This window comes from Anser cygnoides, chromosome 5, assembly GCF_040182565.1.
Source record: "Anser cygnoides isolate HZ-2024a breed goose chromosome 5, Taihu_goose_T2T_genome, whole genome shotgun sequence".
Classification (NCBI taxonomy): Eukaryota; Metazoa; Chordata; class Aves; order Anseriformes; family Anatidae; genus Anser; species Anser cygnoides.
Window position 1 is genome coordinate 42334290 of NC_089877.1, and position 13667 is coordinate 42347956.

At 51.2% G+C, this 13667-nt stretch overlaps 2 protein-coding genes across 2 annotated transcripts; one reads left to right on the forward strand and one right to left on the reverse strand.

Annotated features, from left to right (window-relative positions):
- Nucleotides 1–4364: 4364 nt before the first annotated feature.
- ISCA2 (iron-sulfur cluster assembly 2) lies at nt 4365–6391 on the reverse strand. The gene is made up of 4 exons (XM_048059825.2): nt 6232–6391; nt 6010–6133; nt 5778–5893; nt 4365–5589 (listed from the first exon to the last, which is right to left on the reverse strand). The coding sequence occupies exons 1-4, from the start codon at nt 6288–6290 to the stop codon at nt 5415–5417; spliced, it is 474 nt and encodes a 157-aa protein (XP_047915782.1). The 5' UTR covers nt 6291–6391; the 3' UTR covers nt 4365–5414.
- Nucleotides 6392–10987: 4596 nt separating this feature from the next.
- Nucleotides 10988–13394, forward strand: NPC2 (NPC intracellular cholesterol transporter 2). The gene is made up of 4 exons (XM_048059693.2): nt 10988–11160; nt 11367–11474; nt 11770–11942; nt 12581–13394. The coding sequence occupies exons 1-4, from the start codon at nt 11082–11084 to the stop codon at nt 12665–12667; spliced, it is 447 nt and encodes a 148-aa protein (XP_047915650.2). The 5' UTR covers nt 10988–11081; the 3' UTR covers nt 12668–13394.
- The last annotated feature ends 273 nt before the right edge of the window (nt 13395–13667 follow it).

Consider the following 13667-nt stretch of genomic DNA (forward strand, 5'->3'; position numbering starts at 1 on the left):
TTGCACCCTCCAAGTCACACACAAAGGCAATAAGCCTTGCCTTTGATCCGCAGCTCTCTGATGGTCACAGCCTCCTGGAGCAGGCCATGCTGTCCCCCTTGCAAGAAGGTCGCTTGCTCCTGAGGTCAAGGTCGTGTTCCCTGGCGCCTCCAGTTCCAGAAGATAAGGTCTAAGACTCTGAGGAGAAGTCTTTGTCATTAACCCCTGGCCCTTCGGACCAGCAGGAGCTGGAACACGCCGACCTTTGGAACCCGCCGGAAAGTTCAATCAACTTCAAGGGCCTTTTCTGGGAGCGCTCACTGAGGAAACAAAGAGCCCCGAGAAGTGCTGGAGCGCTGTCATCAAATCGTTCCTAACGTCCCTATTTTTAGAAGGGTGAAGGAGAGAAGGGAGCTGAAGACAGCACCTTGGAGCCCCAGCGCACGGCATGGCGGCAGTGTCATAGGCCTCCCTCAGCAGGCCCCAGGCCCGAAGCAGAGGGGGAAAGGGGCCTGGGGTGGTGGTAGCAGGGATTTTAATTTTTTATTTTAATTTTTTTTTAAGAGATGAAGCTCCACTTTCACCACCCCACCCCCATGGTCAGAAAATGAGACCCACAGATAGAGCTGGAGATAATGGCAGGTTGCCATGGAAATGTGCATTTAGTCTCGCTGTTTCCACGGCAACCGAAAGACATACCATTCTGTTCCTCTGAAGGATGCCAAAGGTAAATGAGCACTGATTAAAACAGGGGCACAAACTTGGGCTCTAATCAACCACAAAGACTAGGCCCATAAACTCTTATTGCTCAAGCAGGAAATATTAAGAGCCACACAAGCGACGGGAAGGCCAGCGGCAGCAAGCCCTGCGCACAAACTGCTCCCCGCGGAGCCAGGAATCGCGGCCGTGGTTACTCCAGCTCGCGGCCGTGCCCAGCTTCAGCTGCCTCACCATGGCACACGTCTGTCCACGGCCCACCCCACGTCCACGACCCATGAGTTGTTTCCTGGGAGGATATAAAAAAAAAAAACAGAACCAGTTGCACTCTAACCCTGGAAGCCACACGGAGCAAACATACCTCTGGGAACCTACCAAGATCTAAACTGCACCATTAATCCTGTGCCTAGCCCCTAATAGTGCGTGATTCAAGGATTCACCCTCTTCAAAAGAAGAAGAAAAAAAAAGCAATAAAAAAGATTACCCAAATGGAAGACTTTGATGTGATACAGGTGGCTGCACTTTATTCTTGCCAAAGCTCTGTCTCCTTGAATCATGGCTCTCTCTCCACGCTGGCTGACAGTCGTATCAAACAAACCATTATGCAAAGTTATCCCTTCCTCTGCTGCCAGTCTCTCAGGCAGCCACGGCCTGTTCCAGAAGAGGACGGTGAACGCTGGGTGAGAGCTTATGTTGGCATGCATGAAAGAGCAGGCAAAGAGGATGAAGCATCAAAATGGTGCAGATCCTATCCCACACCGCTAACGAACCCAGCTGCTGCGTTCGTGGGAGGAAACAGCACGGTCAGTCCTTGAGCGTGTGTTGTAGCTAGAAGTACAAATTGCTTGTTCTGAATTCGGTGAGCTCCTCTGGCCAGTCCCAGCTAAGGGTGGGATTTAATAGTGGGGTTTCTACCACTCTGGTTTTTACTTCCCGCTGCCAGCAGATGTTCAAAACGCTTGCAAGGCTGAAGGGAGTTGTGATGCAAAAGCAGTTGTCTTCACAGTGTGGGACACAGACAAGAGAAGCTTTCTTTCATGCACTTTTGCTTTCCTATTATTGCCTCCTCCACCATTTAGTGATTCCTCCCCCAAGTACTGGATTCAGGCAAGCCCTAAGAAAGCAGGAAATTATACTACTGCGTGGGGGAGGCAGAAGCCCAACTGGGTGTCATCAGGAGGGTACGGGCTGCGGAGCCACCCACCCCAAATGCTCTTTTTAGCAAGTAATACCACACAGAAGTCCACCCAAGGTGAACATGGCATTCTCACGCATATCCCTAAACTGCAAGAAAAGGAGCGTGACAAAAGTCAGCTATTTCTGTATCGCTTCCTGGAAGCCTGGAAGAGGGGCAGATTACCCATGGTTTATAAGTGACAGTAGCTACCTAGTTTTAAGAACAGAGCTGGAATGCTGTTCTTAAACAGGCTGAGGATGTGCTGGTCATCTACCAACAACTCCCTGCAGAGCTCTAACACGCCCTGACCAAAGCGGGAATTTCTATTCCACCTTCCCCTACCCACCTGTCAGTGACACTGATGATCGTGCCCTTTCCCTCGAAGTTTTATCTTAATGTAGGTTTCCATAAATATCTTTCTTGATCATTCATTCCTTGTCAGGTGGGTGAACTGAGAGAATCCTTCATGTGGGAGCAGAGAAAGATTTTCCACTGCGGTTTCTCATTTGCAGTGAAGCAAAGGCAGCATCTCCAGCTCCATACTCCTGCCCTGTTCTCAGGGTTTCAGTGCAAGTCGCTGCCCAGTCAGAACTGAATTTCTCTTCTAATCCTCTGCATCTTTTTCTTCATACCACTGGTCTTGACCCACAGCCTATAGTGTGGTGATAACTTCGCCCCTTAAGGCTACTATTCAGTGTACAAACCTTGACAGTTTTTTGTTTGTGTTTCCCCTTCTGTAAGAGACAGGATCCAGTCATTTCTGCCTACACAGCCCAAATTCAGCAGTGGCACTTTCACCCCACTCTGCTAATATATGACCCCTTTGCTGACTTCCTACACACAGACAGAAATTTCCAATTTCTGATGTACTGACACGCTTTTTTAGAGCCAGTGGGGTTCTGGAGACAACAGACAGCCCTTTGCATCCATTCCCTATCGGGAACTGGAAGACTAGTAGTTTTGGCCAGTAGATTATAGCTGCTTACAGGAAGCTGGAGGCCAAGGAGCAGCGGTACTGTAGAGCTGGAACCTTTCCAGCTCCTAGCAGTTTCTCTGATCTAAAGACGACACTGCTGCAGAACTAGAACTCAGCTCCAGCCTGCCTCCAGAGCAGGCAGCTGCAAAGAAGCTTTTGCTCTTGCCTCGGTCCTGCAAGGAGCACATCCCACCTCACTCCAGATGCAAGTCTAAATACCTGTACATGCCCAGTGAATCCCAAGGAGTAAGGGGTCCACCTAGTGCAGTTAGAGCAGTACTGCCAGAACCGCAGGCAGAGCAAGCCCTGCACACAGGCTTCCTGTGAGCCCAGTGACAGGCTGCTGGTTTACGCTGGTGTGGACGCAAAGCCTCATCCTCTGTATAGTCCCCAGGAGGGAGGAGGTGGCAAGTTACCCGAAAGTGGTGGCACCCCATGTGGACAACATTTGTTTGATTTACTTCAGCAGCGGGAGTGAGTAAAGGCAAGTGGCACCTGGTTAGGTCCATCAGACAGCACATTCACATTTTATAAGAACAATAACCCAAGACACAGGAGCTAAAGACAGGTTTTCATTTAGGAAAAAAAAAACAACAAAACTTGCTAGTTCCTGGTTTGCTTCCTTCCCTTCAGTACTCCTGCACTTACGTTTCCCACAATAAAAATGCCAAAAGATACTTGACCAAGGTCAAATTGTATGAAATGGATCAAGAACTAGATTATGTACTCTCAGGTTCAGAAAGCAATGCCTCCTGCCATCTTTCATTGCTCAGTTACCCCACCTGAAAGAAATTAAGTTTATTTAATGTATTCTACGTACAGAAGCCTTTAGGTCTTATAGGTTCTTTCAAAGCCCTTTCAGGCAAACATCCCATTCAAGACTTGGGAGCTTGAGGGTAGGGCCCAGACATCCTGCAGGGGTTTAGACAAGTCTTCTAATCACATCTTTTTACTCCCTATTACAAACGGGACAGTGCTACATCCAGCTCTCTCTGATAGGGATACAACTACACAGAACATAGTCTTGTTGACTTCAAGAAACAGAAGTCAAAAAGGCCAGACCAAAGGAACTGCTGCCCAACTGCATTGAAATGACAAAGCTGCAGCGGATCACAAATGAACTCCAGTAACACCTACAGATGAAGCTAACACTGTCTGGCTATAAACTGAGCACTAGAAATCAGTAGGCAGACGTGCAGCATATGTACGCACTGCTGACTAGCTTAGGAAGGAATCTGTTAAGCTCAATAACAACCACAAAAATACCTGTGGCAGTCTCAAAAAGTTCATGGCTTGCCACAAACAGCTTCCTTGAAACCAAAGTCACGCAGTGCTCCCTGACTCACGTGAAAGAATCAAGTCGTTGACAATTTGGTTCTGATCAGATAAAACATAAGAGAGGGAACAAAAATAGTTTCTCTATCTCTCCTTTCACACAGAAGCAGATGAATCACCGTGATTTAAAAGACATCTAGTGGCAGATAAAAAGCTACAGAAAACAAGTAATCAAAAGGATGTTATTCTGGAAACCTCTAGATTTCCCATTTTTTATTGGGGTTTCATAAAGGAAAGGAGCTATGTCATTCTTTCATAAGACCAGGCAGACAAGGCAGACAGATTTAATGGTGAAGCAAGTTTTTCTCAGACAACTTAGTCAAAATGACTTGAGGACCCTTAAACAATACTCAAGAACCTCCTCTGCCTGTATCACCTAAACTGCCCTTCCTGCTGAGAAGGCAGTGGACCCACTATGACACCTTAGAGTTTGTATGACCTAAAATTCCAAGTCAGGTTTATGAACAGCCTAAAATAGCACTGAGGGATGGAGGGCTACGTATTTCATTTATACACACACACCACCTTTTTTCTTTTCTTTTTTAATAAAAGAAATAAGCTATTAACTCTTGCCACCTCAATCTTTTAGTGTCACTTACTCTGAACAAGGCAAAACTTCAGTCCTAGGGACTGACAGCACCACTGTAGGTTCCTGGGACTGAGACAAGTCTGCTGTGCTGGGCAAAAGAAAAGTGTCTGCAAAAGCCCACTGAATGTCGGAGAGCGGACAACCAGCAACACTGGTAGGTGTCAGTCCAATTCAGCTGCAAAACAATGAATAAGCAGCAGATGCTGGAACAAATCCAGATTCTACCCACTAGAAATGCACAAGTAATACCAAACAATCTCAAATGCTTTTTTTTTTTTTGGTAAGAACTTTCAATAAACACACATGCATACAGCCATCTCTTGGCAGAGCTGAGTGGTTCCACATTCAGGATAAGACAGGCAGGTCAGCACCACCTGGCAGGTGGTTCACAAGGTGTTGAAGATGCTCCTGAAGATGCTCCTTTGTGCGGGCTCATGGCTACCTCATGTTTCTAAAGGGGAGGCCAACAAGTCTTGGAGACAGGCTCAGTTCAGGCACACACACACAGCTGGAGTCATCTGTAACTGCTATATTACAGAGTAAGGGAGATGAGAAGGAACAGCTGGGAAAAGAACAAGCAAAAACCCTCTGGAGGCTGCCAGAAAACGCCTGCAGACAGTGTTCATCCACGAGAAGTCCCGTCAGAATTTGACAGAGAAGGAAGTCCCACAGGAGCACCCCTTCTCTGCCTGGGGATTGCTCACCACCTGGAAGGAGCTGCGAATCAGCTCCTGGCTGAAGTCCACCATGGAGCCTTTCACAAAGGCCAGGCTGTCCACATCCACGACCACACGGGCACCACCTTGTTCAAACACCCTGCAGAAAAAGCAACATATTTAAGCATTAATTGTGCCGCAGACCTGACAGAGAAGCACAGTCTGAGCACTTTCCTTAATTTACAAGCTTTGTTCCTTCAGTTCAAGGTATTACTTCACACACACCTTTCTTGTCACCTCTGCAAAGCACAGTCACGCCTGACCACCACTACACCCTTTTGTCCTTGCCTGTCATCAGGATTGACAACTGTGTCCAGGGAGAACTTGTACTGGAACCCGGAGCAACCTCCTCCTTCCACCTGCAGCCTGAGGAACTCCGAGCCTTCCGCGATCTCCAGCAGCCTCTGCAAAACGCAAACAAACGAAAACAACCGCGACAGAGGATCAAAACAACCCGGCGAGCACTCCAACCGTGCCCAGGGCAGGCCGGGCGCTTCGGCAACCCGTGCCGGGGCGCTACCTTCACGCAGCTCTCGCTGAGGTACACCTGCCCCTCGCTGGGGTCGCTCTCCGTCGGGCCCGGCTGCGAGGAGGACGATGCCCAGCGCAGCGCTCGCCCTCGGAGCGGCGGAGCGGGTCGCCAGCTGCCTCGGGAAGAAAAGGGCATGCCTTAGCGCCGGCCCCTGCCACCGGGCAGCGACGCTCCACGCCCCGCGCCCCGCCGCCACCGCGGTGCCGGTACCTGGCCCGGCCGCCCAGCGCCAGCCGCCAGCAGCGCCTCAGCGCCCCCGGCGCCGCCATCTTGCCTCCTCCTCCCGCCCGCCCCGCGCCCCGCCCGCCATTTCCGCCGCGGGGCCGCCATGGCGCCCAGCGCGGCGGAAGGGACGGGGAGGGAGCGCTGCTAGGCTGGGGGGGGTGATGGCGGCCGTGAGGGGCCGCCCTGACCCTGTCAGGAGGTGTCTGTCCTTTGCCACGGGTTTCCTGCCCCCTGCCTGCCCCAGGCGGCGGGGGACTCCCGCGTAGGGGCCGTTTTGATGTGGCTGTGTCAGCACGGTCTCGGGTTTGGGAATAGGCTGAGCCCGTCAGCGCGGAACTTGTGCCCGTCCTTGAAAGGGTTTTGCTTTCGAAAGCAGTAAAGCTCACAAAAGAAAAATAAGTTGGCAAATAACGCAGCGCTTCTCGACAGAGCGTGTTTGCACTGGAATTAGCTGTGAGGGTTATTTACATTGAGTAGTACCCAGAGACCCTGATAGGGATCAAGATGCCATTGTAGGGGGAATTACGCAAACAGAAGAATAAACTCAGGGCCTGGTCTCAAGGATTTTTTAGGATTTTTCGTGATACTGGCTTTTCTGTTTTGCTTTCTTTTATCAGGTGAGAATATCTAAGTAAACTCAGCAGTCCCTGTAGAGGTCTGTTTTCCTTTAGATCAGCATTTATGACTGGGTATGGCAAACACAGACATATGCGTGCTCAGCTGTATGCATGCCTCTGCAATTCCACCTAGTCCTCCCCTCTTGCTCCTCGCGTCTCTTCTGTGAGAACAGGATCCAACAGGATTGTGCAGATCCGAGCGTTCATCTCAGCTATGGGCATCTAAGGCGCAGTTCCCAGATGCAATCTCCATGGTTTCACCTCCTCTTTGGAGCATGGAGCCTGCGTTAGTACCAGCACTTCTCATCTCCCAGGCCCCCTCTGCTCATATCTACTGCCTCTTATTTTAACTTGTGTAGGTGTTTAATGGCTCTTCAATTAACTCTTCACAGTCAGAGCAAGGAACTCAAGCTTAATAAGAGGCTACATGTATTTTGTTGAAGATATTTTCCTCTTAAAAAACTTGTACCAAGAGCACTGCAAATCATCTTGTCTCACCTGAGTCCTGAACTTGTCTGGCAGCCCTAAGCTGAGCAGCCCTACTTAATTTTTCTCTCTTAAGCCCAACCATTTGACATGTGACAGTAGTCTGGCCTGTTCCTCAAAGATGTGCTCATGGTTAAAGGAGTCTTTATCTCATTCTTCCTCACATGCTTCTGCTGGAGGAATTCCAGGCCGCAATCTCGTTCCCCTACCCCTGGTGATGTTTGTGGAGAGTCATACAGTGGCATGACAGAGGAAAACCAGTCATCCCAGCAGGAGGGAATCCTTTAAACTCAGTGCACCTCAGGACTTGGTGACTGTTAGTTCTCTCACACGTCTTGCTCGGAAAAAGGCAATGTCTAGAACAGCCTGACCTCCCCACAGCCCAGCAGCGGCAAAGGAAGTGCTTAAATCCAAAATGAGATCTGCTTGACAAAGTTATTGTCCATTAAGCGTGGAGTTGGCAGTTCCACGCAGAGACTTACAGTCTCCTGGAAGTAGAAGTATTTTCTTTGGCATATGCATAGAAATCAAGTGCGTGGTAAAGTGACTGCAGTAGTAAACATGTAGTTAAGTCTCATGTATATAAATCCTAAAAGCCTCACTCCCACAGTTTAGTGGTGAATGTGTCTGCCAGGCTGAGAGGGGCCAGTGCTTTAAAGTAATGCAACCACGTGCTTTTGCTTATTTATACCACCCTGAACATGTAAATAAAGACTGGTTTGGACTGTTTACTTTTTCTCGGTCTGAGGTTAACTCTAATGATGTTCTGATAAAACCATGAAAGCATCACAGGCAGGGGCCCAGAGGAGCTGGTATTAATCCAGTTATCTGCAAACAGTTGATGAATCCTCAGATCAGTCAGAATGGAACACTTGATGCTTTTAAAAACATTGGGGGTGTTTCTTGAGTTATTATCAATGTGGTCTCCCAAAAGCGGATGACCTGTGGAAGAGTAAATCAAGAACTCTTGGGAGAAAAGGGGGAAGGATGGTGCCTGCTTCCCACACTGTACTGGCTTTTCTTCTGCAGGGTGTACTGGACTATCGCTGGTGTTGCATGGCCCCATGCTGTGCCTGCAAACACCTTTTGGGGATTTGATATAGCCCCCAAAATAGACACTCTTACTTTCTAGCTGCTTTTGGTTTTACCAGCGTTGAGTGTCAGAAATGTGACGAGTATCTTCGAGGCATTTCTGGATGTTGGTCAGACTGTTATTGCAGGCTGAGAAAATGAGGGAGAGTTGAGCTGGCCTCAGTCAGAGTTAATTTAGTCTAATTAACAATCCACTACTCTGATGATTGATTCAGGTGCTGGGATCAAACATTCTGAGTGGCTGGTAGAGGTCTGTGTAACTAAGGAGAACAGCTATTTCTTTGCACCTTTTTATTATCAGTAATTACTTTTTCTTTCTGCCAGCTATGCGGCAAGGGGGTGTTTTTCTCTCATCCAGAGTTACAGCCTACATTTTATTCCTTCCTAGGCTGTGACTTTGTTGGTTTTGTGGTTGCTGATAGCTTGATGTAATCTGTTTTTAGGTTTGATCATACTTTGTTTTCCCCTCTTTATTCAGGTCTGCGGCCCCTAGGTTTGGGGAATTCCTTTAGCTCTCTTTAAGCATGCTGTATTGAACAGGTCTGACTGTGAGTTGAATTCTACAGCTATTGTGCTCTCATCTCCTCTACAACGTGTATGTTTAAGGCATCCTGTACTTGTTTCAGTGGAAAACTGAGCGTGTTTCAGTGATTCAGAAACAGCTGATGCTAAAACCTCTGACATGGCTGTTGAATGCAAGAGTGGCTCGTGACACATTTGGGTCTGAATTTTGATGATCTACAGCAAAAGGAGCATGTTCTGGCTAAAAGAGCAGCAGAAATTGATTAGTCCCTGTATATGTATTTTCTTGAGAATACGACTTCTGCATTCACTGCTGCTATAGTGCCTGCAGGTGTATCTGTTTACTGGGTTGCAAGCACAGTGCTGTTACAGGAATTTACATTCACTGGGTGTAGCTAGCTCATAAAGTGGAACCTTAGACTTTTTCCCCATGTAATAGAGTTGGTTGGATTTCCTGAGCGAAGAGCTCGAGTATCAGTCTTGCTGGGAAGAATTTGTCTGTTAACTTTCTTTTTCTCCCAGAGTTTCTGCGCCTTACCACAAGCTCCGCGTGATGGCGGTAATCTGGGGGGAGTTCTGCTGCCTGCCTGTCTGCAGAATAACGAGACCAGCCTGCTGCTGAATTGAGTCTTTCTGAAGTATTTTGGTGAAATGGTGGGCTCCGTCATGACCTGGAGACCTGCGTGATATATCAGATGTCGAAAGGGCCATGTGCCTGAAAGCAAGTTCTGTTAGGCTTGTGCTGATTATGTTGCCCTGCGGAATCTGAGCTTTAGTGCTGTTCCTGCAAAACCGGCGTGATGGTTACATGTGATATGTGCTAAAAGAACGGGCCAGGAGCTGCTTCTTTCTTGTGTAAAGGCCTTGTCTGTACTGTTATAAATTTAAACTTCTTCGGTTTTTCATTAATCCAGTGCTGGGGAGGGAGAGACGTGTTAATTCTGATCCTAGATTCAATGATTTTTAGTTCAAAGCCCTTGAAATGCATGTAGATTTGAACTAGAACCGTACGCAGTCTCTGCTGCTGCTACTGCTGCGTCTGTGAAGCAAAGACATCTGGTGAGCAGTTTCACAGGAAGGAATCCTGATTTAATGTATCGTGGAATTTGTTCCCAAGCATGACACTCCTTATCCTGTGCATGTGTTAGCGTAGTTTATATGGTGTTGCTCTGAACTGATTGCACTCCTGTTCCTGGCAGCCAGATAAGCGGCTTTGTTTCCATCTGCGGGACCTGGAGGTGGAGAGAAGGAAAGCCTCCGAAGGGCACGAGTTCCCATGCAGAAGGACTCTGTGGGTCAGTTAGGAAGTGTGCCAGGTGGAGTTAAATACACAACTTAATCTGAGCAGGGCCTTTTGGGCTTTCTGCTCTGCTTGCTCGTGTCCTCTACAAAATGAATGCTTATTCAGAACTTCTCCACACACACGCACATAAGTCCTGCTCTCCTTTCAGAAAGAAGGGGTGCCGTTTCGTTTCGTTTTACTTCTGAAGAGCTAAATGACTCAGCAGAGATACTCACTACAACCAGTCCCACTCCATTCTGCTAAGGGGGTTTCTCCTCTGACACACCTTGTGGAAAACCTGCACGAGGTGTGGGGGATTTCACCTCCGAGTCACTCGGCAGCGCTGCCGCCGCGTAGGCAGGCGGTGGGACACGGGTCTGGAGGGGGGTGGCTGTGCCGGTGCTGCTTCGTGCCACGCTCCCACCAAACCCCAAAGCAGCGTTCAGGTGCCCGTGTCCGCTCTTCTGGACGCGGCCCAGCGGAGCTTGCTGCAAGGCGAGCTGGGGAAAAGCTGCAGCTTGGGCCAAACGCTTTCCGAGGCGTTTCAAACCTCTGCTTTGTGTCAGCACCCGCGGCCCAAAGCTGGCAGCCCGCGGCGCTTCAGGACTTTGGGCAACAGGCCTCACGCCCCCCCCTCCGGCCCCAACTCCCCGAGGCCCCCACCCCTCAGCCTCCTCCCGTCCCGCCCCCGGCCGGCCCCGTCCCGTGGCGGCGCCGTGAGCCGGGGCGGGCCCAGCCGAGGGCCGGGGCGGGCCGGGGCGGCCCCGCCGCGCTCATGTGACGCCGCCGCCGCTCCCCGTCCCCGTCCCGGTCCCGGTCCCGGTCCCGCCGCCGCCATGGTGCCGCCGCCGCTCGCCCTGCTGCTGGCGCTCGCCGCCGCCGCCCTGGCCGAGCCCCTCCGCTTCGTGGACTGCGGTGAGGCCGGGCCCCGCTCCGCCGGGAGCCCGGGGAGGCGCCGCGGGGCCCGCCTGCGGCCCGGGGCCGTGCTCCGGGGGCAGAGCAGGGTGCCGCGGGGCGCCGTGCCCGCGGGGGACGGGGGGTGCCCGGCCCCGACCCCCTGGGGAGCGGGTGCTGCCCGCCGGAGGGGCCGTGCGACCGTGGGCCCTTGCTCGTCCTTGCAGGTTCCAAAGATGGAAGCATCCAAGAGGTGAACGTGAGCCCCTGTCCCACGCAGCCCTGCCAGCTCGTCAAGGGGACGTCCTACAGCATCAACGTCACCTTCTCCAGCAGTAAGAACGGGGTGGCGGTGGGTGGGTGGCTCTGTGCCGCCCTGTGGGGTCACCGGGGTGGGCAGAGAGGGGGGTGAAAACCTTTGTGTCTGCGTCCCGGTGTTGGAGGAGAACAGGGAAGGGTGCCTGGGATGGCTGGAGAGGGGCCCTGGGTGGGGAGACGTAGCTGAGGAGCAAGAGCACTGCTTAGTGTGTTCTCTGTGGCCCCTAGGCAAGGCCGTCCTAGGGGAGGCCGTAACACAGAAATGCGTTTCCCTGCTCTGGTGCCACACTCATGCTTTTCTGTGTCCTGCAGAGATCGAGAGCCAGGGCAGCAAAGCAAAGGTGTACGGCGAGATGCTGCACGTGGACATACCATTTCCCATCCCTGAGCCTGACGGATGCAAGTCTGGGATCCAGTGCCCCATTCAGAAGGGCCATTCCTACAGCTACCTGAATAAGCTCCCTGTGAAGAGCGAGTACCCTAGTGTAAGTAAGCAGGAACCCAGTCTGTTCCTCATAGCTACTGTTGTCCTGGGGCAGTCCCACAACCCGCCTCTAAAGAGGGATGCCTTGTCCTCCGGTAGTAGGGAACAGGTTACAAGAGTCTTCAGGCCACCTAGTGTCACTTCTGCTATGAGCATGCTTCTGTCTCTAGTTCTTGTTTTGGGACAGATCCAGCAGAGGAAGCAGCTTAGCTCCAGCTGCTGAGAAGTGGCGTCAGCTGCCCAAGTGTCTGTCTCTTGAGTGCTGGTTTCATACGTAGCCTCCCCGCAGAGCCTGCTGCTCTCAGCCAAATGCTCTCAGATTTGGGGTGTTCAGCTCCAGGATGCAGTTCAGTTGGGATGCCGCAGGTTGTTTCCACTCTGCTTATTCAGAGTGTGGTTCTCAGTGCAGTGTGCGGAAGTCTCTTGTGTCACACAGCAGAACCCTCCTTCTGTGTAAGGTACTGCAGGAGTCACCGTGCGTGGCCTACTTAATGTGGCTGGGGCAGTGCCCCAGCTCTGTCCTCTTTCCACAGAGCTATTGGGACTTCCTTGCTGAACAGATGATTGAAACTGCCCTCTGTCCTTGCCTCGCTGTCTTCTAAACACTCTCACTTCCCTGTTCTCTCTCCTCTCTTTCAGATTAAACTGATTGTGAAGTGGGAGCTGGTGGACGACCAGGACCAGATGTTGTTCTGCTGGAAGATACCGGTGCAGATCACCAGCTGAAGAGCCCTGCCATTCGTAGGGCTTGGGGAGGGGAGAAACAGAGAGAAGACAACACAGGCCAAATTCTTTTATATAAGTATTTCTTACTGCTTCCTTCAGAGCTCTGCAGCCTCTGAGCAGCTAGTACTGTGTTCCTGCAAGGTCAGCTGTGGGCAGAGGGCTCTGACTCCTCTAAGAGCCCTCTGGTGTGTTCTCACAGCAGCTCAAGGGGGAGCAGTGTCTGCTGCTGTCAGTAAGAGAGACTGAGCATTAGGGCATTGTCCTCCAGGTTCTCTGTGGAGGCACTTCAGTAGTTTGAAACAGAGCTGTCTGTCCTCACAAAGAGGTTTCTCTGCAATGAACCTGGCTAATGTCTGAGCTGCTACCTGGTAATCCTTCAGTGCCTCTTGTAGAATGCTGGCTACATCCACCCTCCTGCGCTTTTCCTGCTCCACTGTGACCGGGATGCTCCTGGGACCTGTGTTTTCCACCCTTACAGCTGAAGGAGAGGGAAGAAGAGGAGGCTTTTCCTGAGCTGGCAGCGCAGTCTGTCCTGGGCTGCTGGGCCGGCAGGACTGTGGCTGGGAAAACTTACTTTTTGTGGATGCAACGCCAAATGGCATTCAGTGTCTGCAGGGATGATTCTTTCTCTAACCACTGGTTTGCACTATCAGCTAACCAGGAGCTGCTGGGAGCTCCTGAACCTCTTTTTATAACTTTCCTTTTAATAAAGGCTAAAGAAAAACGGCGTGCGTTGTCTTCTGTAGGTGGAGGGCTGGAGGACACGCAGAGTGGCTGGGCAGCTTGAAGCTGGGACTGGTCTGGTCATACTTCTTGGCTGAAGGCCCGGGTGGAGGTGTGCTGGCCTTAAGGGTGACCTGTGAGCAGCCGTGCACCGCTGCTGACTGCTGGAGCACCCAGCTGGCAGCGTCTGGGCTCCTGCCCTGCTGCTCCTGCACTGGCCTGGAGCCGTGCAAAGGCTTCCGAAGGAGGTGGCTGTGCGGGACGTGGCTTTGCTCGA